This window comes from Pan paniscus, chromosome 1 (assembly GCF_029289425.2).
Source record: "Pan paniscus chromosome 1, NHGRI_mPanPan1-v2.0_pri, whole genome shotgun sequence".
In the NCBI taxonomy this organism is placed as follows: domain Eukaryota; kingdom Metazoa; phylum Chordata; class Mammalia; order Primates; family Hominidae; genus Pan; species Pan paniscus.
In genome coordinates, this window is record NC_073249.2 from 210,982,762 (window position 1) to 211,009,335 (window position 26,574).

The 26,574-nt window shown below is 43.2% G+C and overlaps 1 protein-coding gene and 1 non-coding gene across 4 annotated transcripts in view; both read right to left on the minus strand.

The window, feature by feature from the left end:
* SPEN (spen family transcriptional repressor) overlaps nucleotides 1-26,574 on the minus strand; it is a 92,092-nt gene that overhangs the window by 3,775 nt on the left and 61,743 nt on the right. For all 3 annotated transcript variants that reach the window (XM_034956134.3, XM_034956140.3, XM_003806248.6), the window contains 7 exons: nucleotides 25,373-25,573; nucleotides 20,393-20,544; nucleotides 17,620-17,745; nucleotides 17,152-17,265; nucleotides 15,688-15,801; nucleotides 14,310-14,410; nucleotides 410-8,579 (listed from right to left, as the gene is read on the minus strand). In XM_034956134.3, the coding sequence (XP_034812025.3) occupies nucleotides 410-8,579; nucleotides 14,310-14,410; nucleotides 15,688-15,801; nucleotides 17,152-17,265; nucleotides 17,620-17,745; nucleotides 20,393-20,544; nucleotides 25,373-25,573 (8,978 nt within the window). The remainder of the gene's footprint in view (nucleotides 1-409; nucleotides 8,580-14,309; nucleotides 14,411-15,687; nucleotides 15,802-17,151; nucleotides 17,266-17,619; nucleotides 17,746-20,392; nucleotides 20,545-25,372; nucleotides 25,574-26,574) is intronic.
* On the minus strand, nucleotides 25,677-25,777 carry LOC112438681 (small nucleolar RNA U13). Its single transcript, XR_003027058.1, has one exon. It is a non-coding gene; the product is annotated as a small nucleolar RNA U13 (small nucleolar RNA).

Below are 26,574 nucleotides of genomic sequence, written 5' to 3' on the forward strand. Positions count from 1 at the left end.
CACTATGCCCGGCTTTTTTTTTTTTTTTTTTTGAGACTGGGTCTCGCTCTGTCACTGGAGCCTAGTGGCACGACCTTGGTTCAATGCAACCTCTGCCTCCAGGGCTCAAGCAATTTTCCCACCTCAGCCTCCCAGGTAGCTGAAACCACAGGTGTGTGCCACCACACCTGGCTAATTTTTGTAATTTTTTTTTTTTTGTACGAGATGGGGTTTTGCCATGTTGCCCAGGCTGGTCTCGAACTCCCGGGCTTAAGCAGTCCTCCCATCTGGGCCTCCCACAGTGCTGGGATTACAGGCATAAGCCACCACACCTGGCCCCTGATTTCTTTCACACATCTTGGCTTAAAACCCTGCTGAGCCCCACAAGCACATGCCCAACAGACAGTGGGGAGATACCTGGCTGGCTCACCTGAGCAGCTGTCTTGGTCCGGGAAGGCAGGCCAACAGAGGAAGCGGCGGGAAACTGAGTGTGTGTGAGCTGGGCCGGGGGGTGGTAGGTGCGGATGTCGCCGTACCGGTACTCTTGAAACAGCTCCCCGCTGGAGTGCACAATCTGCACCCCATGGGTCACCACCACAGGAGGGGTCAGAGGCAGCCCCTGGAGTTGGTTACTGGGGGTAACTGTGAGGATACGGGCCTCACCATGAGGGGCAGGAGCAGCGGCAGGAAGGGGGACAGGGACAGGGACGGGGGCAGGGGTGGGGGTGGGGGCAGCTTTGGCATCTGGTGTCTTGGCAGCTTCCTTCCCTGGCTGCTGAGGGGCCTTGCTGGCTGGTGGCACCTTCACCACCCCATCCGCGGCCCTGGGCTGCTCGCTGACTGCCGTCACATGTGGATGCACCATGATCCTCACATCCCGTGGCACAGTATAGGGGTGCAGTCGGTACTCAGACTGCATGACTAGTACCTCTGACTGCACAGGGGCTGTGGCTCGAGCGACAGGAAGGTGATAATGCACTTCCTCCTCGGGAGGGTGCTGGGAGGCCAGTGCAGGCACACCAGCTGGGGCTGGCTGCGGGGTGCTGGCACGCTGTGGGGCCCTGACCTCTATTTGCTGGGGCTGCAGCGGAGCCCGAGGAGCGTGAAGCGCTTCTGGCCGGATGCTGTAGGTGATACTGGGCAGCGTGGGAGTGTTCATTCTCACCTCGCCCTGGGAGAGGTGGCTCAGGGACACAGTCTGGGTGATGCTGTGGGGTGGCATGATGACAGACTGCTCTGGGTGGATGCTGGAGATGAACTGGGGCACTGGGATGCCTGCAGCCAGCATGACTGTGGCGTTGGTGGAGAGCGCCGTAGATGCAGTACTGCTGGGGTGGCTTGCCCTTGGGAATGAGGATGGCCCGGGTCCACTTGGTCGAGGAGAATGAGCGTCTAGCTTTGCAGCTGCCAAATGGGAGACAGTTCGATCTGCTGGGATGCTGGGCCCCGAGGGGACATGGTTGACTTCTGTAGGCAGTTTGCTGGAAAGAGCAGGAGGGTGGTGGGGCGTGAGCGTGGACCCCAGGTTGGCCGGCTGAAGGACCTTGGTCTCGATTTTAAGGGTGACGGGGTCAGCAAGCTTCTTGTTTGTGGTGACAATGCTTGGGGTGAGGACCAGCTGGTTGTGAACCAGCACAGGCGGTGTGTTGATCCCCTGGGTGAGAACCTTCACCGTGCCTCCCTGGGTGACAGGCGTGGACACCGAGAGGTGAATGGGCTCGGGCTTCTCCAAGGATGGCCTATCGGCCTTCACAGACGAAATCACAGGAGAGGCGTTATATGTCTGGGCGGTCAGTACCAACGTGGAATGGGTGGCCACGTTCGCATAGCCTGCAGGAGCTTGAGGGCCTTTGGATGGAGGCTGCGATGCTGTGACAGAATCAGGTTTGACCTGGGACTTGGACACCGACTGCTGAAATTCAATGTCCATTGCACTGGCCGGGGGGATCTGGCTGATCTTGGCGCTGATCCGCTGTGGGCCTTCGGTCTTCTGCCCTGAGTAACTCAGGAGCACAACCCCTTCAGAAGTGTTCACACGCAGCCCCGCCCCTGAGCCCGCGTCTGCCGGACGATCGTCGATCACAGGCATGGACCCTGGGTGGAACCGACTGTTTTCATTAGCACTCGCTCTCTGTTTGCACCTTGCTGATGGCGCAATCACTGCCCCTGCCATTGTCACCGTGCCTGTTGTGGCCGTTACACCACCAGATGCAGCAGTAACCGCACCCGCTGTGACGGTCACTGCACTTGCTGTGGCATTCACTGCACTCGCAGCGGCATTGACTGTGCCTGGGGCGGCGTTCACTGTGCCCACCGTGGCGTTCACTGGAGTGGTGAGAACATTCACTGGCCCTGTAAGAACATTCACAGGCCCTTTCAGGACATTCACGGGCCCAGCAGGGGTGCTCACCAAACTTTTCAGTGTGGTCACTGAGCCCTTCACGGGGCCTTTCAGGGCATTCACCGGGACCAGGGAGACGTTCACCAGGCCAGTGAGTGCGCTCACCAGACCAGTGAGGGTTTGAGGAGCTGGTTTTGCCAAGGTTATCTTCTGTGAATTTTCCAGATCAATGCTGACAGGCATCCGGCTAATAACAGAGGTAATTTTGGGAGCAATGACTGGAGCCACCTTTTCCTTGTCAGCAGCTACCAGCACCTCCGAGGCTTGTGTCTCAGAGTTGTTTGTCACTGGAGGTGCTGTTTTTTCTTCTAAAGGCTTTTTAGAGTCAACTGGAGGGGGCGGGGCCTCATGTAGGCAAGGGGCAGCACTGACAGGCTCTGCAATGGCTGTGGTGACACTTGTGGAAGTGACACTTGTGGCAGACACATACTTGGGGTCCATGAGAATCTTCCTCAGGGTGCTGGAGCTGGTGTCAACATCAGAGGCCTTTGTGTCTGGGGGAAGAGCTGGAGATGGAGTGGACTGAGCCCGTGGCTCCTCCTGCCTTGTGATCCACTCTGTCACCTTAGTAGGGGGGCTCTGGTGTGGGATCCCCCCAGAGGCGACAGGAGGTGAGAGCTTTGCTGCAGTTACAGAAGGCAGTGTGGGTATGGGGATGCTTGGATCGCTGGGTGGGGTCACCGGGTCACTTTCAATGATGGAATGTACCCTGAACCTGGCTTGAGGCTCCTCATCCACCGGTGCTGGCTGGGGAGGTGGGGGAAGGTCTGGGGGCACAGATGCTTTGGTTGGAGTCCTTTCCTCAACACTGATTTCTTGGGACGAATTCTCTGTGGGGGGAATCTTGCTTAGGTCGGAAGTACATGACTGAGGAGGAGTGGAATGGGGTTTCTCACTCTGCTTTTCTTCCTGTGGGGCTTCGGGGTGCTGTACTGTTGTCCCCTCATTTGCAGCAGGACTCTCACCTTGAGCTTGGTCGGATTCAGGGACATGGCTCTCTACAGGAGCCACCACTTTCTTGTTTGTGTTTCGCTTGCGGCGTGATCGGGTTGTTTTCTGGCGCCCTTTGTCTTTCCGAACAAGAGTGACTTCCACTTCTTTAGACCCTTTGGCTTCTGGCACTGAGTGTGAGGTTTCACTGCTATTTCCTCTGGCTTCCTTGGTATCTGTTGGGCCTGCTGAGGGGTCAGGAGCATTGACTGGAGGCCTAGAAGATTCTGTAGCAGCCTCAGTTTCCAGGATGCCAGACACAGCCTCATCTGTCTCCATTCCTTCCTCAGAAGGCTGCAGCGCCTGTGCACCTGCGGGGGGTTGCAAATCTGTCTGGGATTCTCCAGGATAAGGTGGAGGTGCTGGGAAGTTTTCTGGCTCCCCAGAAATGTCATTGATGATGGAGCCGATGGCCGCAGCCAGCTCTGTTTCACTTGCTTGGTGTGCAGGCTTGTCCCTGTCCTCTGGGGCAAGGCCCTCTGGTGCATCTGCCTTATAGGCGGCAGAGGCCTCGGCGAGCTTTGCGATGTGTTCCACGGCCTGCTCCAGCTCCATCTGCTTGGCTAACTGGGTGGCTTCTGGGGATGGCCCAGAGGCAGACACGTCTTCTTTCTCTGGTTCCTTGTCTGGATCAACTGGATCACTTTTCAATTGGGATGATAAACCATCCTCCTTTTGGGGACTCTCACTTTTCTCAGGGGAGACTGCCACCACCCCAGATTCCCTCTCCCCTGCCTGTGCTGCAGCCCCCCTGGGACTGACAGCAGCATCCACATTTTTCAGACTTGCAGATTTGTCCACTGCTAACCTGGAGTTTCGAGATCTTCCTCTCTTTGATTTGGAGTTTTTTTCAGGGGCCGGTTTTTTCTCTACAACTTCAACAGGGGCGGTTTCAGGGGGGTTTTTGTCTGTGCCAGCATCTTTTCTGTCACGTTTCTGTTCACTCCCTGCCTCCTCCTCAGCAGCCTTGGGTTCCATGGAGCTCTCTTTCACGCCTATTTGGGGGCCCACCTCAGTGGTGGCCTCAGGACGTGTAGCATCCACCTTCGGTTCATTTTTTCCCTTTTTCCCTTGGGGTCCACCACCAGCTGCAGTTTTCTGGGACCTTGGCGACCGCCATCCCTCAGGTGGCTTGAGTGTTTCTGCAGGTTCCTTGGCCTCGTTCTCCTCCTCTTCATCGGCTCGCCGGCGTGTCTTTGGAGGCCTTCCCCTCCGAGGGGTGGTGGGAACCGCTGCAGCCTCCTGAAGCTCTCGCTCCAATCTCTTTCTGGTCACTCTTGGTTGCTCAACGGGCTCTTTGACAGGCGAGCGGTTTTCATGGTCACCCATGGTTGCATAGACGCTCCTTACATTCCGGCGCCTTGTTCGGCTGAGAGGCAAACTTGGTTCGGGATGTTCAAGGTCTGCAGCAGAGTTTTTAGAAGCAGTCCTTGTAATCTTCTCTGCCTCCATCTTCAATTCCAAAAGCTTCTGTGCTTCTCCCCGAGGAGAATTGGACCGCTTGAGTTTTTCCCGGTCTATCCTCTCACTCTTCCTTGTGACGGGCTTCTCCACGATACTCACTGCAGCTGCCTGAACAGGGGTCTTTGAACGCTTGCTTTTGTTTGGCTTTTTATCCTTTGCAGCAACTGGAGGATCAACCTCTAAATCTTCAGAAGCTGGGGGCTGAGACTCAGGAGCAGCTTCGGCTTTCTGGTTTGCATCAGGCTCAGCATCTGCAGTGGCGTCTGCCTTTTCGGCCTTTGGCTCATTGGCTTCCTCAGACTTCTGAGCTGGTTTTGAAAGTGGCTGGGTACTGTCAGGCTCTGGATCTACGTTGCTCTCTGCCTGGGAAAACGAGGCCCCGGGAGTTGGAGGCTTGGCATCCAGATAAGGCGGCTGGTCACCTGATGAACCTTCCTCAACACCCGCAGGCATCACGGCAGCTTCTTTATTGGGGTCTGCTCCTGGGGGCAGGTCTACTTGTTCCAGCTGTTCCACAGGGGCAGGAGCAGGTTCAGATGCAGGCTTTGCTTCTTCTGAGACGGTAGCTGGCTCCACAGTCTTCTCTTCTGTTACCAAAGGTGCCTCTACCGTTTTGTCACCAGTGGTCTTCTCTAGTGCTGATGGGGCTGATTCTAGAGTTACGACTGTGACACTTGGAGGCCCAACGGAAGGTGGAGTTTTCAGTTCTGAATCTTTATTCTCAGGAGCAGATTCTGGGGTCTTGGGATGATTCTCTGTATCTTCCTGTTTCTCAACCTCTTTGGGTTTCTGGTCTTTTTCTTTTTCTTTCTGTTGCATCCGTGTGAGCTCCATAAATCTGCTATGGAACAGAACTACTGGTTCTTGAATGGAATCAGTTGTGCTGTTTGCTCCCTCAGATGTCTGCTTCCCATAGATCCTACCAGAAATGAAGTCAGAATCTTCCTCTTTTCTCTCTAGATGCTGCAATCGCTTGGAATCTTGTTCAAAGATTGAGCTGTGTAAAAAACGAGAAGCAAACAATTCCTGCCTCTCTTGCTCTTCTTCTTTATGGTCCTCTTTCTTATCATCCATTTTCCCTTCTGAATCAGTCCTAATTTTCTTCTTTTTCATGTACCAGGATGGAATAGGTCTTGGAGCAGAGTCAACCTTTTCTTTATCTTTGTTGTTTCGAAAATTTGCAAATCGGGAGTCCCAATCAAGAAAAGACCAATTTTCTTCACGAGATGAAGAGAGGGATTTAGCTCTTTCAAGCAAAGCTTTAGTGTCTGGTGTGATTGTCTTATCCAATGCAAAAGAGTAAAATTTGTTCCTTTCTAAAGAACTAGAGAGTCTTTCATCTCGCTCACGTAGCTTGTCTTCTCTGTCCCTCAATAAAAAAGACAATCGAGAACTTTCATATAATGCAGAGGCTCTGGGTGAGTGGGATTTGTGTTCACCATCTTCGTCAGAATCAGAAGGCACCTCACCAGGTTCCAGATCTCGTACAGACCTTTTTCGAAGGCTATCTCTCTTAATTATGCTGTTTGGGAAACTCACATCAAATCTGCTGGCATCCTGTTTCATCTGAGAGTCCCAACGATTTAGTTCATCTTCAGAATTCAAGACAGATAGTTTTATTTTGGCCATATCTGCCATCTGTTCTCTCCTGCTAGAATCATAAGGATTAAATTTTAAAGACTCTTCCCTGACTGTTATGTTAGAATAGGGGAGGACTTTTTCATCTACTTTAGGAGACCCTTTTACTGACAGTAGCCTAGGGGAGCCTATGGGATCCTCATCTTCATGGAAGGAACCATGTCGGACACTGGGAGAACCACCAGTCCTTTCAGAATCTTCGCTGATTTGGCGTGAACTTCTGTAATTCCGTTCTCGCTTGGTGCAGATATCAAAATCGACATGATCCATCCTTTTCTTTTTGCTAGGAGGAGAGTCATCAGTGACATCTTGAGGGGGTTTGCCTACCTCGTGAACGAGGCTACGTCTTTCATATTCATCTACATCTTTTTTAGGACTGCCAAACTTCTCAGACTTGGCTATTTCCATTTCCATCTGCTGTTTCCTACGACTCTGTTCCATTTGTTTTCGGTAACTCTGCGTGTGATCGATGTCAATGCCAATTTTTTCTTCAGTATTTACTGAATGTGATTTCTCTTGGCCTGATTTACGTTCAGGTGTTTCATCACGAAGACTGCAATAGTTTTTCCTAACGTCTTCTCTCTCTGGTCCTTGATCATCTAATACCTGCAGCTGTTTGAGTTGTGGTTTTGAGGGAATGGGCTTTTTTGATTGGACTTCTTGATTTTCCACAGATTCACCTGCTGGTTCTCCCAGTCTTGCTTGTAGGTCTGAGCTGGGCCTTGAGCCAGACCCAACAGAAATACTGGCAAGCTCCTGACAGTCTTTGGGGCTGGCAACAGTATTAAGTCTGTCCAGTTTGATTTTTTTAGATTCTCTTTTAAGAATTTCTTTCCTCACAGGCTTTCTTTCAGCCTCTCCTTCCCTCAGCAGAATGACCTCTCTAGAGGACACGTCAGGCTGCTTTTTTGAAAGCATGCGAGCATCCTCCATCTCTGGACTGCTTTTCTTGACCTCTGGTTTTTGCTTTTCTGCTTTTAAATTGGAATCTGCAAAGCGCCTTTTCCTTGCTTCCAGCTTCTCCAGATCCACAGCACTTACCCCATCTGCAGGCTGCTCAGGCTTGAGGTGCTTCCTGGCTTTAAGCCTGCCTTCCTTCTCCACCACTTCAACATGGCTTGAAAGCCCCTTTTCCTTTGGTACTTTCATTCTAACTGATTCCAGTTTAGACAAGTCAGATTTTGCAGGCTCCGTCTGAGAGACCTGAAGTTTCTGGTCCAGGGCAGAAGATTTGACAGTGTCATTATCAAGCTTGGCTTTCAACTTTTCCACAGGAGTGTGGTCAATGACCTTTCCCTCTTTCTCTTTCACTCGAGTCAAAACCACGCAAGGCATGAGTTCCAGGCGGTTTTTCGCTATTCCCTCTTTGTCAGCTTTCTCTCTGCTCAGTTTATTACAACTCCTGGGCTTTTCAGGGCTTTGCTCTCGCTCATTTTCTTGGTCCGTTTCTGAAGACTGAGAACTAGGGGAGTGAACCTTTCCTTTGCGTTTCTGCTTGTCAGTTTTGTCCTTTTCCACTTTTTCCTTCCGTATTAAGCGTCTCTCTCTCTCCACTCTCTCTGGATCAAAAGTTCGTTCTTTATCTGTCTTTTCATTTTTTGTATAGCGCTCCAAACGAGATTTGTCAAGTTTCTCATATCTTGGAGGGGAGAGTGAGCTACAGCTTCCACTCCGGTCTGAGGATCGGCTGTAAAGCCTCCTCTCAGAATCACTCGGCAACCTCTCTGCCTGAGAGGGAGACGCTCCAGGACTCTGTGGACGTCGCAAATGAACAGGACTTTGACTTCGTTCAATTGGCCTCCTCTCATGGTCTCTGTCCCGGTCAGACTCAAATCTTTCACGTTCTCTTTCTCGTTCCCTTTGCCTGTAACTATATTCCCTAATATCTTGTTCATAAGGATCATTCCTGTAATCCCTGTATTCCCGAGGATCATCGTAGTATCGTGATTCATAGTAGTCTCCTTGGTAAGTTTCCCATTCTGAATAAAACTCTCTCCCTCGAGCTGGATAGTCCCGCCTGGAATCCTCAGGATAAGTGCCTGGAGTTCGAACACTCTCATAATATGTACGATCTTGGTTATAGTCGTAGGATGCCCTTCGTTCCTCTCTGCCAAAAAATAACAAAGATATTAGTTCTTTTGTTTCCTCATCACTTATGCATAAAATCATACATATGAAATCAGAAATTCCTGCTTCTAAAAAATCTTTTGACATTATTTAATCATTTGTGAAATGATTAGTTTGTAGTAGCTATCCACTATAGCTTCAAGTAGCTACTAGGCACTTGAAATCTAGCTAAATTGAGATGTGTAAAATACACACCCAATTTTGTAGACCTAATTTATAGAAAAACAACAATTTAGACTGATTATATGTTGAAACAACATTTTAGATATATTAAAGAAAATTAATTTCACTTTGTCTTTTTAATGTGGCTACTAGAAAATTTAAAATTACATATACAGAATTTATATAACTTACATTATGCTTATATTGGGCAGTGGTGATTCAACCCTTTTTTAATGTTTCTGGTAACTCCGGCATTGTGACAAAGCAGACACTAGTTACTGGACAATATCCCCACACTCCTACCTAAGTCTCCCACAAAATTACTATTCTATAAAAAGATATTCTTACAACTTGGGAAATAAATCCACCGTTTAGAAAAACAGATAAAAATTTTAACTAAAAATTTGCCATCTATGTGACCTGTATGATACTGGTAACACTTCTATCTAATTCACAATTTTTAAAAAATACTGGAACCTGGTTAAACTCTCTGAACTCAGTCTCCTCACTCATAAAATGATGGTAGCTTTTCCTCATAAAGCTGTTAAAAAGATTAAGATAATATCTGTAAAAACTTTCCTAGCATAATCCTAGGCAGGTACTTGGCCTCAGTAAATGTTGTCACTTTCCCCCAGGCTGCCAACTAACAAACCAGGGATGACTGCAAGCACCATGAGAGAACTCCTCCAGTTTTAAGGAACTCACCACAGGTTTTCTCCCACAGGGACCTGTCTGGTGCATTCAAAATAGGATTAAATTTACACACAAGAACATATATTATATGAAATTAAATACACCTGTAACAGAGACCAATTACTTCCTTCACTCATTCATTCTCGGCAATGTTTGTTCTCTCATGTAGATACACCTGGCTCATTCTAGGTAACACTGCCATTAGTAGCTCGCTGAAAGAACACTAGAACTTGGCCGGACACGGTGGCTCATGCCTGTAATCCCAGCACTTTGGGAGGCCAAGGCAGGCGGATCACGAGGTCAGGAGATCAAGACCATCCTGGCTAACATGGTGAAACCCCATCTCTACTAAAAATAGAAAAAATTAGGCGGGCATGGTGGCAGGCGCCTGTAGTCCCAGGTACTCGGGAGGCTGAGGAAGGAGAATGGCATGAACCTGGGAGGCAGAGCTTGCAGTGAGTCAAGATTGTGCCGCTGCACTCCAGCCTGGGCGACACAGCGAGACTCCATCTCAAAAAAAAAAAAAAAAAAAAAAAGAACACTAGAACTTAAGCCCCATAAAGGCACAGGCTTTGTCTTCTTGGCCAAAATTTCTCTAGCTCTTACAACAGCACTTGGCTCATAGCACTCAACTATTTGTTGAAAGAATGAACTTTAGAAAAATATATCAAAGCTGCTACTAAATGATGTTCCAACTCCTTTGAACAGCAAACGAAGCATCTAGACTGAACATTCCAACACTGGAAGCATCGATAACACATTATTTTATAAATATACATATTTATAAATATGTATATTTTGTAAATATATTTATAAATGTGTGTGTGTATATCTGAGCTGGAGTGCAGTGGCACAATCTCGGCTCACTGCTCTCCACCTCTGGGGTTCAAGCGATTCTCCTACCTCACCACCACCACAAGTAGCTGGGAATACAGGCATGCGCCACCACGCTTGGCCAATTTTTTTGTATTTTTAGTAGAGACAGGTTTCACTGTGTTGGCCAGGCCGAACTCAAACTCCTGACCTCTGGTGATCTGCCCGCCTCAGTCTCTCAAAGTTCTGGGATTACAGGCATGAGCCACTGTGCCTGGCCTATTATATGTACTTATATTGAACTTCCTCAGTTCAAAGAAAATATTTTATTGTGTATCTATGATATTTGGTTTAATTGGATTCAAGATGATCCTTCCATAGCTCCATGGAAATCAGATTCCTTGTCTAAATAGTGACCAGGCAGCTCATAAATAACTGTTACTAGGCATGGAATTAGGCTAATTTAACTCATTACCACCATAAATACATACTTTGAGGATGTATTTTCCACATGAAGGTGAACACATAATATACCTTCTAATATTATAAAGTGAGTAAGACACCTAGAATGGTCATTAGTTTACTGCCCATATTAATGGTAGGCTTGAGTCATATTTAAAAACACAGTATCAAGGTATCTTTTTAATTAAGCAAACTAAAACTATATCTAAAAATACGAGCTGGGCATGGTAGCTTAGGCTTGTAATCCTAGCACTTTGGGGGGCCTGCTTGAGGCCAGGAGTTCAAGACTGGCAGGATCAACACAGCAAGACCCCATCTCTACAAAAAAAAAAAAATTTAATAAAAATTTATAAAGTAGTAATATTAAAAAAAGTTTTGGAAGGCAGAAATATATGTATAAGCATTCATGCTGGAGCACTGTTCAGCTTAACAAATACTTATTTTGCTGGGCCCCATGACAACAAAAGAAATAAGCAGTTCTGCCCTCAAAGAATTCAACAATTTAAGCAGGGACAACAGAACTGGCACTTGGACCATGTACGGGGACACTGAGGAACTGCAGAAAGTCAGGTTCGGAGAGAACTCTGTTCACAAAACCACAGAGTATCCAAAGTACCATAAGTAGATGTCATCTGAATCACAATGTGACCCTGTAAATTCATCTCGAGAACCACTCTGGTAAAGGGTAAGCTCAATGCACTAGCAGGTAGGAACCCTAGGTTTATCCCCAGCCCAGCCCCTTAGTGGCCTGTGATATTATTAGCAAAAGTTCCTTCCATAAAAAGGGTTACCTGACAGAGTATTAGAGGGATCAAATGAAATACTATTGGAAAATGGGAAAGCCCTGTGCAAATAGAGTTGTCATTTGCATTCCTGAGCTTATCATTAGCATTAAAGCATTTTTTTTCATTCATGCATCAACTATTCAGTGAGATAACTTCCATTCTATGGAAGAGGCAAAGATCCTCAAGGTCTACTGCAAGGAATGCATTCCATAAGAACTGCCAACTGAAACCACATGGGGCAAACCTGGGTCACAGTGAAGTCCCACACCCTCCTGCGTCCTCATGAGGAGATAACTGCCATTTGAGAGGGATAAATAACCATGAGAAAAAACACAGAACAAACCCAAAGCCAGTTAGTTCATCACTAAAACAAACAATGACTTTTGGCCAAGCGCGGTGGCTCACATCTGTAATCCCAGCACTTTGGGAGGCCGAGGCAGGCGGATCACCTGAGGTCAGGAATTTGAGACCAGCCTGACCAACATGGAGAAACCGTGTCTCCACTAAAAATGCAAAATTAGCCAGGCCTGGTGGCGCGTGCCTGTAATTCCAGCTACTCTGGAGCCCGAGGCAGGAGAATCGCTTGAACCCAGGAGGCAGAGGTTGCGGTAAGCCGAGATTGCACCATTGCACTCCAGCCTGGGCAACAAAAGGGAAACTCTGTCTCAAAAAAAAAAAAAATAGATTTTAAGTAGTAATATACAAAAAGTAACACCCACATTACATTATTCAACCCTCACACAAAACTGCTGTTTTAAAATATTTAATGTACACAGAGGATTTTAATGGATTTTGTATGTTTTAGGTGCAAGTAGGCCTCCGGGACACTTTCCACTCACATATAGATAAGAATTCCTTGTAAGCATTTACTGTATTAACAATGACTTCAAACTGCTACTTGGGAAGCCAGGATAGAGAATTTTTTTCTCTCTTGACAAGAGACACACACATTCTCTTGCATGTGGCCACACAATTTTACGCTCACTTTCACTCTCTTACACTCACACAACTGAGAAAACAGTCTATCGAGCCTGACTTTCTAGCTAAAGGAGTATTGATCTTTGAAGCTTTGTGATTTGGATTCTGATCTGGTGAGAAACCATCAAAACCTGACAAGTTTGAGCTTTTGAGAATTTGGCCGTAGGGAGCATTTTTCATTTAAAAACACCAAGTAGGCCGGGTGCAGTGGCTCACGCCTGTAATCCCAGCACTTTGAGAGGCCAAGGCGGGCGGATCACAAGGTCAGCAGTTCAAGACCAGCCTGACCAATATGGTGAAACCCCGTCTCTACTAAAAATACAAAAATTAGCCGGGCGTGGTGGCATGCGCCTGTAGTCCCAGCTACTCGGGAGGCTGAGGCAGGAGAATCGCTTGAACCGGCAAGGAAGAGGTTGCAGTAAGCCAATATCGCATCACTGCACTCTAGCCTAGGCCACAGAGCAAGACTTCATCTCAAAAAAAAAAAAAGCACAAAGTATTCAACGACTGTTGTACAATATTCCACTAAGAAATGAATTAATATATATTAATACTTGCTATCACTTAAACAAAAATGAATTGGCAAGAAGAGGCAGTAGAAAGGGAATGCATTCAACAGCGCTTGTGGCAGCACAACCCTGACTTGGCTCATCTTGCCATGGAGCCCTTTTCATACTTTGAACTCAAGTGTCTAAAGGCGTTTTCCACACAAACCTTTTGTCTAACACATATAGGGGTGGAGACCTAGTGGGAACATTCCAGGAAACATAATCAGAGGCATGTCTGGAAAAACAGCTTGATAATATGGACCAAATTTCCATTTTCAAAAGTAATCAGCTATTGAAGAATCTGGTGGCATTATCTTAAGATGTTTTACTATATTTCGGTCTGTTCAGCAGAAAAAATATTAAATACTACATAACCATGACTGAAAGTATTAACAAGAGGAAATCAGGTTTGCCCTGCACATTGCCAAAGTTGCCAGTTTACATATGCTTTGGCTTATTGATTCACTTTGACTATTTAAGAGATTCAACTTTAAAATAAAGCTCTTGATATTCTTTTGGAAGTTTTTATTTATTTATTTATTTTTTAAGTTAAATGTATGAGCACATACAACCTGGATGTTGTCATTACTAAATATGTAGCCATTTAAAAGTTTATAATGCACTCTAACATATATTCATACATTTACTTTAAGAAGTAACTGTAAGCAAGATGATTTGTATTTATGATTAATGGTACATAAAGCAGACCAGGTGTGGTGGCTCACACCTGTAATCCCAGCGCTTTGGGAGGCCAAAGCGGGCAGAATGCTTGAGCCCAGGAGTTCAAGACCAGCCTAGACAACATGGAGAAAACCCATCTTCACAAAAATTACTCCAGCGTGGCGGCAAGTGTCTGTAGTCCCAGCTAATCAAGAAGATGATGTGTGAGGATCACTTGAGCCTATAAGGCAGAGACTGCAGTGAGCCATGATCATGCCACTGCACTCCAGTCTGGGTGACAGAGTGAGACCCTGTCTCAAAAAAAAAAGTACATAAAGTTATCACCTGGCAAAACAGTAACTCTTTCAAGCTCTAGGAGCATTCAGTGAGAAATCCAGACAGGTTGCTCCAAACCCATAGGAATTACCTGGAAACTGGATTCAAAAAAATAAACCTGTGTTTCCATATGAAGTGATAAAAGAGAAGCATTCTCTATTCTAGAAGATGAAAGTAGGGGTAAAGAGTGAAAAATAAAATTTAATGCCATCTTAAGTTTCTGTATTAAAACTATTAAAACTCAAGCTACGCTGGTAAGTTTAAAATACATACCTTCTTTCGGCTAACATTTCATAAAAGTCTCTGATGTCTTGACCAGATTTCTCCATGCAGTGATAAAAAGCCAGCTGACTTTCCCGATTTGCAAAATCCACCTTTTAAAAAAAAAAAAAAAAAGAGGTGTTTGATGCAAGTTTCAAATTTTAATGATGGAAAAATGTTATCAAATTTGTAAATTCTTCACAACATAGCCCTTCTGAGAAAATTTCAGGAAACAGCAATGTATCTCAAGTAAAACAGTCCTCATCACTGAAACTATATTTTATTAACCTGAAATCTCTCAAATTCTGTATAAACCGTGATAAAAGAATGAAATTTATAAAGTTTCAAACCCAATTGTGAAGGAGTGAAAAAAGCAAAATGGAAAACTGAAATGGCAATTAAGTAATCAGATCAACTAAATCCAGCAATCTCTGTTGCCAAAACTACAGTTAGAATATAAAACAAAATATGGATGAACATTTTAAACTTTACTCACAGCTGGGCCTCAAAGTTACTAAAGCATATGATGCTCATCAGCTATCAAATAGCTTGTCATCTTATTTTTAAAATACTTTTTTCAACCTAACAATCATAGTTATTTCATAGTTAAGTGCATAAATTCCTTCAAACTACCATGAATACAAGTTTTTAAAAACATACACTGGACATAAAGTTATGCTTTAAGTGGCTACCCACTCTTCAGGAGAGTAGGAAAGGAAAGAAAGACATATCATTCAGGATGGTGGACTGATACTATGAGGCCCTGGGTGTCAGATACCCATAACTGTGGTCAAGCCTGCGATGAGAGTGTCTGTGTGAGCATCAGCACCCCAACACTGAGAAGCACACTTCTTTGAATGAGAAGATTTTTAGGGAAGGATCTGTGGCTAATGGTTTAAAGATGCTGTGCCCACAAGTAGCTGAGCATAAAATTGTAATATTCCCCTTAAACACTAATGATACAGCATACGTGTCTTGTAAACCACTCTCCTGGCTGGCAACCTACAAAATGCTAGTTATTAACGGGGTGATTTCTTTTTTTTGGAGGTGGAGTCTTACTCTGTCACCCAGGCTGGAGTGCAACGGCATGATCTCAGCACACTGCAACCTCCGCCTCCTGGGTTCAAGCAATTCTCCTGCCTCAGCCTCCCAAGTAGCTGGGATTAACAGGCACGCGCCACCAAGCCCGGCTAATTTTTCTTGTATTTTTAGTAGAGACGTGGTTTCACCATGTTCATCAGGCTGGTCTCGAACTCCTGACCTCAGGTGATCCACCCGCCTTGGCCTCCCAAAGTGCTGGGATTACAGGCGTGAGCCACCACGCCCGGCCCAAGAGGGTGAGATTTGAATAGGACTTTGTTTTGCTTCTGTTTAAAGTCATTCTGCACACCTTAATTTTATTCCCACCGATTTTCCTTCCTTTGGTCTCTTTTACAGCTGCTTGTGCATATTCAATTTCATTGTAGAGAACCAGGGCCATGCCTTTTAAGCGGTCAAACACCACCTGTAAAACAAACAAACAAAAAACAAGTAAGAGCCTCATCCACTGGACTTAGTGTCAGTCCCAACAAAATCCTAAGCCACAAGGACACGGATGAGAAAAAATATATTTTTATATATTTTATTCTATTAAAAAAAAAGTGTGATGCACACTGTAGTGAACACAATAAAATGAAAATGTGCAGGGACTGTTTAGAATCATAGACATTATGGCTTGAGATATTATGCCTTTATTTTGTTCTTCTGTATTTTACTTTGTTTTCCATGTTTACTGACCACTATATTGTATTTCAGTAAAGTATTCGTCTTGTTTTGGCTCAAAACAAAAAAGCAAAACCAACAACAACAAAAAACACCCTTGAAAGGAAGGAAAAATTAAGAACAACAAAGAATTTCTGTGAACTTTGGCTACAAGTAGCATAACTGTCTTAAGGCTGTGGATTTTTTTATACAGGCAATCTTTAAGATGTGTATTTCTCTAAACAACAAAAGCTACATTTAAAGTACTGTCTGCCAGGCGCAGTGCCTGTAATCTCAGCACTTTAGGAGGCCGAGGCAGGTGGATCACTTGAGGTCAGGAGTTTGAGACCAGCCTGGCCAACATGGCAAAACCCCATCTGTACTAAAAATACAAAACTAGCCAGGCGTGGTGGCACACACCTGTAATCCCAGCTATTCGAGAGGCTGAGGCTAGAGAATCGCTTGAACCTGGGAGGCGGAGGTTGCAGTGAGCTGAGATCCCACCGCTGCACTCCAGCCTGGGTGACAGAGTGAGACTCTGTCTCAATTAAAAATAAATAAATAAATTTAAAAAAAAAAAGCATTGTCAAGGGTATACAATATACCTACCACAGAGTAAACATAGTTTTAAGGAACCGAAGCTTTACCTTCACACACTGAATTGGGTCTGGAGACCCTTTTCCTGTTGCTTATGGATGTATTACATAAAAATCATTGGTTAGATGAATATTCTGTTGTGTGAACTTCCCCTCATTTAAAAAAGTCTAATTACATATTTAGTGTAAATGTGAATAACTATATAATCAGACTATCTAATTTTAATGTAAGATAAAATTATAAAAATCCCTAAGCAACATTTCTATTTCATTCTATTTATACTATGAGAATAGTTTCAAAATTAATCACCTTGGCTAGTTCAAAATAGTTTCTTCAAAATACTCATAACTTAAGGCAACAGATGCAAATGCCCTTATTGACCAAATCTTAGCAAACATAATTTTAATGTGCTCGTTATTAAAGAAATAGGCAATGCTAGCCAATTGAGACTGAAAGGAGAGAATACCAAGACGAGTGAGTCAGAAGTCTGAACCACACACCAAAACCTCCCGCCTACCTTTAACACAGGCCCATATCGGCAGAAATGTCGTGTTAAATACTGATCTGACACATTCGAAGAAAGCCCATCTAGCCACACGCAGTTTGTAGGCATGCTCTTTCCAAAACCCAGCTGAATATAAAAGGCAAAATTTCTATTAGTAAAGTTCACAATTACTATTCAACTACAACAGAATTCTCAGAAAACTGGTTTTCTATAGTAATCTTATCAAATCAACATCTCAAGTGGGAAACATCTGGTTAAAATTAAATAGGAATATACAAAAAAAATCCTGCCTGGCTAATCGAATATTAATCAGATTACAGTATATAATAGGATAGGAATGCAAAGAACTATATCACTTTTATGGTTATCTGTCTTAGTAGGATCTTAAATAATAAGGCATATGCAAAAAAAAAAACCCCTTCAAGTCTTAAAAAACAAAGCAAATCATAACAGCACAATAATTTATGCAAATTCATTTACCTTGAGGCGATTATTTCCAAGATATTCCCCATCCATCTTCTTAATAGCTTTACAAACGCTAGCAATATCACAGTATTGCAGAAACGCATACTGAGGAACTCCATTTACTTTCTTAATGTCAATATCCTGAAAAAACCAATGAATACAACTTAGCAATATGCCCAAGAAAATAAATTAGAATGAACCAAGTCCATATAGGGTATTTATTTCTCAAAAAAGTCATGTTCTCAATCATCATTTACTTAGTTAAAAAAACTGTACACCTTAATACAATGGTAAGTTACTAGTTTGCTATAAAACATATAGCATTTATTGTCACAAACCATGAAATCCTTCTCATGTGAAGCTCTCTGCAGAGGAGCAACAGCATTGCAATTCAAAATTCAAAATTTAAAATCCATACTAACAGCATTAAGAGAAACTTAACGATAATAAAGAAAAGGCAGGCTATTTAATGAAATCCTAAGAAATAATTCCCTTCTGCAATATCTAAAATCGTTATTAGGGGCCAGGCCATTTAAAATATGATATCTGGCTGGGCACCGTGGCTCACGCCTGTAATCCTAGCACTTTGGGAGGCGGAGGTGGGCGGATCACTTGAGGTCAGGAGTTCGACACCAGCCTGGCCAACACGGTGAAAACCTGTCTCTACTAAAAATACAAAAATTAGCCAGGCATGGCGGCACATGCCTGTAATCCTAGTTATTCTGAAGGCTGAGGCAAGAGAATCGCTTGAGCCCGGGAGGCAGAGGTTGCGGTAAGCCAAGATCGCGCCATTGCGCAGGTGACAAAAGTGAAACTGTCTTAAAAATAAATAAATAAAATAAAATATGATATCTGAGAAGATTAATAAATCTTTGTTCTTTAACCTTTCAAATTAAAAGATCAATAAATAAATAAATAAATAACAGATAACTGTCTAAAGACAAAAGAAGCTGGAGCCCAGATAGGTTACTGAATTCCATACCACCCATCTAGGTAGGCAGTAGAACTGCAATTAGAGTATATGCTACTCCCACAAAACCAAAAGAATTTGACAAATCAAAATAATTGAAAATGAGGTCATCCATTTCTCCATCAGCAAGGAAGGACATTGGGGTGGGGCTGACATACCTATCAAGGACAATAACTAACTACCAGGGCTTCCAGTGCTTTGATGAAACCTCAGATGTGTGACTTTCTGGCCAAGAATCTGTAATATCATATTGTTGGGGCATTAACTGGGGGGTTGTGGTTCTCTATAAGTTTGCTGTGGCTGAACCAAGAAAGAAGGCATGTGCAGATTTCTACAGAAGTTACGATTCTATGAAAGATTTTGAGGAGATGAGAAAGGCTGATATCTTACAAAATGTTATCTCCCAGCCTGGGCATGGTGGCTCACACATGTAATCCCACCACTTTAGGAGGCCAAGGCAGGCGAATCACCTGAGGTCAGGAGTTTAAGACCTGCCTGGCCAACACGGTGAAACCCCGCCTCTACTAAAAAATACAAAAATTAGCTGGGCATGGTGGCGGGCGCCTGTAATCCCAGCTACTCAGGAGACTGAGGCAGAAGAATCGCTTGAACCCAGGAGGCGGAGGCTGCAGTGAGCCAAGATCGCACCACTGCACTCCAGCCTGGGTGACAAGAGTGAAACTCTGTCTAAAAAAATAATAATAGTATATCCCAAGATTACAAAGCTGTGACCAAAATATTTTCATTTTTAAACTGACTCTAATTTTAAGTCATAAAGGAACAGAAAACTTCTTGTACCCCTTAATCTAACGATGACTTGCATAATATAAAAAGTGATTCAAATTAAGACTTCCTAATAGAATTGAACTGCTAGCAGACGACATCCATATTCTAGTAATCCCCAAGGTATTTCTGATGTGCACTGTGATCACAAAACAATCATACACTAATTTGCTGCTTCTATTTTTGGAGACAGGGTCTCACTCTGTCACCCACGCTGGAGTACAGTGGCGTGATCTCGGCTCACCGCAGCCTCTGCTTCCTGGGCTCAAGTGGTTCTCCAGCCTCAGCCGCCTGAGTAGCTGGGACTACTGGAGCAGGCCACCAACGCCCAGCTAATTTTTGTATTTTTATAGAGACAGGGTTTCACCATGTTGCCCAGGCTGGTCTTAAACTTCTGAGCTCAAAGTGATCTGCCCACCTCACCCTCTCAAAGTGCTGGGATTATAGGTGTGAGCCACCATGCTCAGCCTGCTGCTTCATTTTTACAAACATTTTTCTCTTCCAGATTTTCCTTTCAATCCACAGGACTAGAGATGGCATTAAAACAGAACCCAATGAACAAAGAAAGATAAAAATGGGTAAGAGCCAGCCTGGGCAACATGGCAAAACACCACCTCTACAAAAAACACAAGAATTAGCTGGGCGTGGTGGGACATGTCTACAGTCCCAGCTACTCAGGAGACTGAGAGATGGGAGGATCACTTGAGCCCAGAAGGTTGAGGCTGCAGTGAGTCGTGATCATGACACTGTACTCCAGGATCGGAGACAGAGTGATACTCTGTCTCAAAAAAAAAAAAAAAAAAAGAGGTAAGAAAATATATATGTGTAAACAAAGGACATATATTACATTTTTACACACGTATATAGAACCATACCCAATGGGATTCTCTGGATTATCTTTTAGCAAGAGCTAAAAGCACACAACAATGTTCATTCATTACACCATTAAATATCACCTTTCCAAATATAATCTGTACTATGCTTTATGTGTTATGACAAAGACCTAAAATTGTTTACATAGTAAAAGCAACATACCACAATTTCTCCAAAGCGCTGGAAGATGTTGCGAAGGTCATGGTAAGTAGTGGTTTTTTCAAGGTTGCCAATAAAGAGAGTTCTTGTTGCTTTGGGGTGAAATTCATCTATCCTTTCATCCAAGGGGCGAAATTCATTTTCACTTTCTGTTTCTGTAAGTGGAACGGGGGCCGAGTAAAAAGAGAAGACAGTATTTTAATGCATATTTATATATCATGGAAAAATCTACATTTAAAAAACAAAATGTCTGAAATAATGGGCTTGAATACTCACGTAAACTGAAATATCATAAACACCTTCAGAAATAGCCACCCCTTATTAACTCTAAAGCAAAAAAGGAATACAAAGGCTAAAGAAACGTTTCAAAAAAAAATTAAGGCTAAAGTAACACTTTGTTTAACCTTTAAAATTAAAAATAAACTGATTTAAATCTGCTAAATTAGCTGGGAAGGGTGGCTCATGCCTGTAATTCCAGCACTTTAAGATGTCAAGGTGGGAGGATCGCTTGAGCCCCAGAGTTTGAGACTAGCCTGGGCAACATGTTGAAACCCCATCTCTACCAAAAAAAATACAAAAAATTAGCCAGGTATGGTGGCGCACGCCTGTATTCTCAGCTATTTGGGAAGCGGAGGTGGGAGAATAGCATGAGAATGGGAAGTTGAGGCTGCAGTGAACTGTGATCATGCCACTGCACTCCAGCCTGGGTGATGGGAGTGAGAGAACCTGTCTCAAAAATAAAATAGAAAAAATAAAATAGATAGATATCTTTGCTAAGGTGATCTGTTGTTTTTGGGACAGAGTCTCGCTCTGCCACCCAGACTGGAGTGTACTGGCAGGATCATGGCTCACTGGAGCCTCAACCTCCCAGGCTCAAGCAATCCTCCAACCTCAGCCTCCTAGTAGCTGGGACCACCGGTGCATGCCACCATGGCTAGCTAGTTTTTCCACCCCCCCAGCCTGTTGCCCAGGCTGGTCTCTGGGCTCAAGCAATCCTCCTGCCTCAGCCTCCCAAAGTGCTGGGATTACAGGTGTGAGCCACTGCACTTGGCCTGATTTGTTTTAAAAATAATCACTGACACAGAAATAGATTTTAAACCCCAGCAAAAATGGTAATTAATTATTTGAGCCTAATCCTAGTTTCCAAAATTACGTAGCAGGCTCTCAATTTGGCGTATAAAACTATACTCTGAAATAGACATAAAAACTCAGCTGAAAATAGTCCACCTTCATTGTTTGTTTAATTTCATTTACTTTTCAACATTTTATAAGATATTTAGCATTTCGCCCCTCTCATACTAACACAATAAATCAACTGTCTAAATACGGAAATTTTATATACAAGAGTAACTATGAAAACAGATTAAAGCAATATGTTTTAAATTATCTTTTGATATCGCATGGTCCCCAATGACAAACAGAAATGATTGTTACGGCTTCTTCTTTTTTTTCTTTGAGATGGAGTTTCACTCTTGTCGCCCAGGCTGGAGTGCAGTGGAGCAATCTCGGCTCACTGCAACCTCTGCCTCCTGGGTTCAAGCAATTCTCCTGCCTCAACCTCCCAAGTGGCTGGGATTACAGGTGCCCGCCATCATGCCTGGCCAAATTTTTGTATTTTTAGTAGAGACGGGGTTTCGCCATGTTGGGCAGGCTAGTCTTGAACTCCTGACCTCAGGTGATCCACCCGCCTCAACCTCCCAAAGTGCTGAGATTACAGGTGTGAGCCATGACGTCCGGCCTCTATTTTTTATGATCAAAAGCGCTGGCTTAATTTCTAATTTATCATAGCCTTTCTCTGAAGCTCCATTTATAAACTTGGTCTAGGGCAGGAACGCTCAAGGTTTTGTTGATAACAATTATAGGAAACTACTGTGTGTTCTTTTTTCTTAATGTAAAACAAAGCCATCCAAAAAATTAATATTTAATCAACTTTACTGAAATGAAGCATTTAGAGCCAGCCATTGAACATTACTGATAATGTCAACGACACTGGTATTTTTAAAAACTCAATTTCAGGGACCTTGAGTTAAGTCAGAATACATCTCACTTCTGAGTCCAGACTGATGGCTCCAATGGTAGCTCAACTAATGTTACCCCTTTCGATCAATCAGACTATGATATACTTTCACATGAAACTCAGGTGGACTCAGAAACTACCCAGGACTCATAATAGCTGTCTCCATATATTCTGCATATCTCAAAGGAACATATCTCATTTTAAGCTCAATTTGGTCTAATTTAAATGTGCACAGACATTTAATAATATTTCAAAAAATTCAGATAGAATATTGAGGTTTGTGCTCCGAAAGGCAGAAACACAAGAAGAAAGCATGATTTGCAACTATTAAAATCTGTAACGGCTTCATTCCCACCAAATGGCCTGGTACATTTTCTTTCTTTCTTCTTTTCTCCCCCTTGGAGACAGGGTCTTGCTCTGTTGCCCAGGCTGGAGTGCAGTGGTGGGATCATAGCTTACTGCAGCCTCAAACTCCTGGGCTTAAGCAATCCTCCCACCTCAGCCTGGCTGACTACAGGGCCTGGCTGATTTTTTATTTTTTGTAGAGATGGGGTCTCCCTTTGTTGCCCAGGCACATCTCAAACTCCTGGGCTCAAGCGATCCTCCTGCCTCAGCCTCCCAAAGTGTTTACAGGCATGAGCTTGGTCAGGCATGGTGGCTCATGCCTATAATCCTAGCACTTTGGGAGGCCAAGGCAGGAGGATCGCTTGAGCCCAGGAGGTCGAGGTTTTGGTGAGCCATGATTATGACACTACACTCTAGCCTGGGTGGCAACAGAGTGAGACCCTGTCTCCAATCAATCAATCAATCAATCAAGGTGTGAGCCACCACGCTCAGCAGTAAATTTTCAAGATCGGAAATTCAGTTAGCAAAAAAAAAAAGTTTTCCACGTGTAGTCCACTTAACCTTCACAACCAGTCAAAGTCGTAATGCCTACACACCTTTGGGAAAAAACTTCTTGAACTTGTAATTTCATGTTTAGGGGATTGTAATGCAGTGTATGGGAAAAGAAATCTTAGAAGCCACCAATGGGTCTATATGCAAAGTTAGGTTTCTTGGATTTGGATCTTTGAAAATAATCTTTGACCTAAGCAATCAGCTCAATACATTTCAATATAACATTAATGATTTAACCATCTGAGAGCATAATTCCAACCTAGTCTCCATACTCAAAATTCAACTGCTTTCACATATCCCATTTAACTGGTTTTAATGTTGTCCTATCTGGGAAAAGTAGTTAGCTTTTCTATACTTGAACCAACCAAACTTCTCAAAATTTTCACTGGCAAGTAGGTAAAGCCTATTTCCTAGGTGCTAAATAACTAGGTTAAAAGCTTTTTACAGTAAAAATCTCAAGCTAGCCCTACCATCTAGAGATAAAAGTTACATACTGAATGCCCCTGGATGAGATCCTCCTTACTTAATAATTATAATTGGCTCTAGAAACATATATGACATTCTAAATGTTTCTCAAGCTGTTCTGACCTGTTCCAAATGTGTTAAATTTTAAAGAACTCCTGGAGTTGCTCTTAGCTTAGTAAAATTTAGGGCAATCCATCTCAAACTTGATGGAAGGAGGACTGTGAAGGCTTAACCTATTATCCTTTGAAAAGATAATATTCCTTTGAATTGTTATGTTTCATTGTAACATCACAGAGTGACCATTTTGCAGTGGTCACCCTAACAATTCCGTGCCAGTTTTACCATACAAATAACGTATTTGTGCATCCTCATCAGGGGAACTACATTTTTTTCTTTTTAATTATCTAATAAATGAATATTACAAGAATATTCATATTTATCCTATAATAGGCCATGTTTACCCTATAAATTCCACTTAAAGTCTTAAAGTTCAAGTGTCTCAGCTTCATAAAGTGACTATAAATTTTTAATGTTTCTATTGATTCCTTTACAAATTTACTCACAAGTTCTGTTAAATCAGGGGTTCCCAAACTTAAGTGTATAAACTCTGAATCAGTAAGCTGGGGCAGGGTTAAAGAGCCTGCATTTTTAAACAAGTACTGCAGGCGGTCCTGAAACAGGAGAAATGCCAATGCAAGCCACGTGTGAGAAGATTTCCTGCCTTATAACAGGTTCCACAGGTAGGTTCAAGATAATAAATGTTCCCTGGAAATTCTCAGTGGGTTGCACCCATAAGGCTTATTCCTGTTACTCTGTCTTCAAGGTCGTGCAAGCTGGAAAAACAGACCCAACTTGTATTGGACATAATAGAAATAAAACTGGTCTAACAAGTCCCCCACATCAATATTAAGTAATTTGTTTCTTTTTTCTTTTTATTTATTTATTGAGATGCAGTCTTGCTCTGTTGCCCAGGCTGGAGTGCAGTGGTGCAATCTCAGCTCACTACAACCTTGACCTCCCGGGTTCACATGATTCTCCCGCCTCAGCCTCCCAAGTAGCTGGGATTACAGGCGTGTGGCACCACGCCCAGCTAATTTTTGTATTTCTAGTAGAAACAGGGTTTCACCATGTTGGCCAGGCTGGTCTTGAACTCCTGACCTCAGATGATCCACCCACCTCAGCCTCCCAAAGTGCTGGGATTACAGGCATGAGCCACTGCGCCCAACCAGAAGTAGTTTCCTTTCCAATTCAAGGTAGTTCTGTTGTCACACTCCTAGGAGCTACCTCCTAGTTTTGATAAATTCAATCCTTTTGGGAAGGCTGGACTCAATAAGGGTCTACACAGTTCTGCCTTTCAGACTCTTAACAGTCAGCAAGGCTCCATTACAGCAACAGAAAAATCTATCCTCCCTAACCAAAACAATGTTTTTTATTAAGTTGAACAATAAATAGAACCATCTTTTAAAACAGAAGACAATGGAAATATGTCAATAAATAAAGCCAGAATAGTGTCCTCATTCAGGATCATATGCTGCCCTCTCATACACTGCAACACAAACAGTGTGTGTGATGAGTAACTCAAACTCAGCTTGCTTGTGTCTTACCTGGACCTATCCATGCTGTTACTTCAATCTGCATGCCAAAGAAAAGTTTTCCTTTTGATGCAGTCAAGGCTTTTTCTTGGTCCTCTTGCTGCCGAAAGAATACCAGACCATACCTCTCTTCTGAAGTTCCATGTATCTGCACTGAAGTTACTTTTCCAAATTTCTTAAATTCATGGAAAAGGCCATCTTTAAGGCTTGTATCTAAATTCCCAAAAAAAACCAAGTTATTAATTATTCTAATTTAATTATAACTAAATAAGCAACCTACTAAATCTTTAGCCTGATTTTCTCATTTTTTTGTTCATGTCAGACAGGTAATATACTAATGTCATAACAAGGTCTGAGGGAGGCACACCTCACACAGCATGAAAACCCAATCATCATGCTTATGAACCACAAAAGGATCTAGCTTGAGATTTGACTTAAATTTTATTGTCATTAAAACATTACTTTTTCAAACAAAAAAGCTCTAAAAACACGGTTTCAAGATTATTGTACAATTCTGAAAATAAACTAAGTGTTAGATGATAGTATTGGTTATTTTGTTAGGTAAGAATGATACTGTGGTTATCCAGAAAAATGCCCTTATATATTATAGATATATACATAAATATACGTGTGTAACTAGGTATGAAATAAAACATCATCAAGGATTCGCCTTAAAGGTAAAAAAAAAAAACCAAAAAACAGTAGGAAAGCAGGAAGACAGGAAACAGATAAAGCAAAAATGCAAAATGATGACTTCTGAATCTTGGATATTATATAAGGGGAGTTCATTTTGCTATTCCTTCTACTTTGGGGTAGGTTTCATAATAAAACTTTTACATGTCTGTTTATAAAGTGTTAAAGACTTGAAATGGAAAGGCATCGTCTATCTTTCCAAGGATCATCTCAATGATAAAATTGTGTGAGAAGTGTCATGTAGCATGCTAAACAATTTTAGTATCCTTTACAGATGAATCATACCATCTGGGGGTCTTGTGTTAATTTGCTTTATTAGAAATATAAAAGGTGTATAGAAAGGCAAGCCAATTTTACTCCCTTGTCTATTTCTAAATTACCAAGTACTCTAAATCAAAAGCTCATCAACATTAGTATCTCAATAACTCTATTCACAAACCTGATACATAAGTTTTTAGGCTATTTTAGTAAATAATTTTTTTTTTTTTTTTTTTAGAGACAGAGTCTCGCTCTGTCGCCCA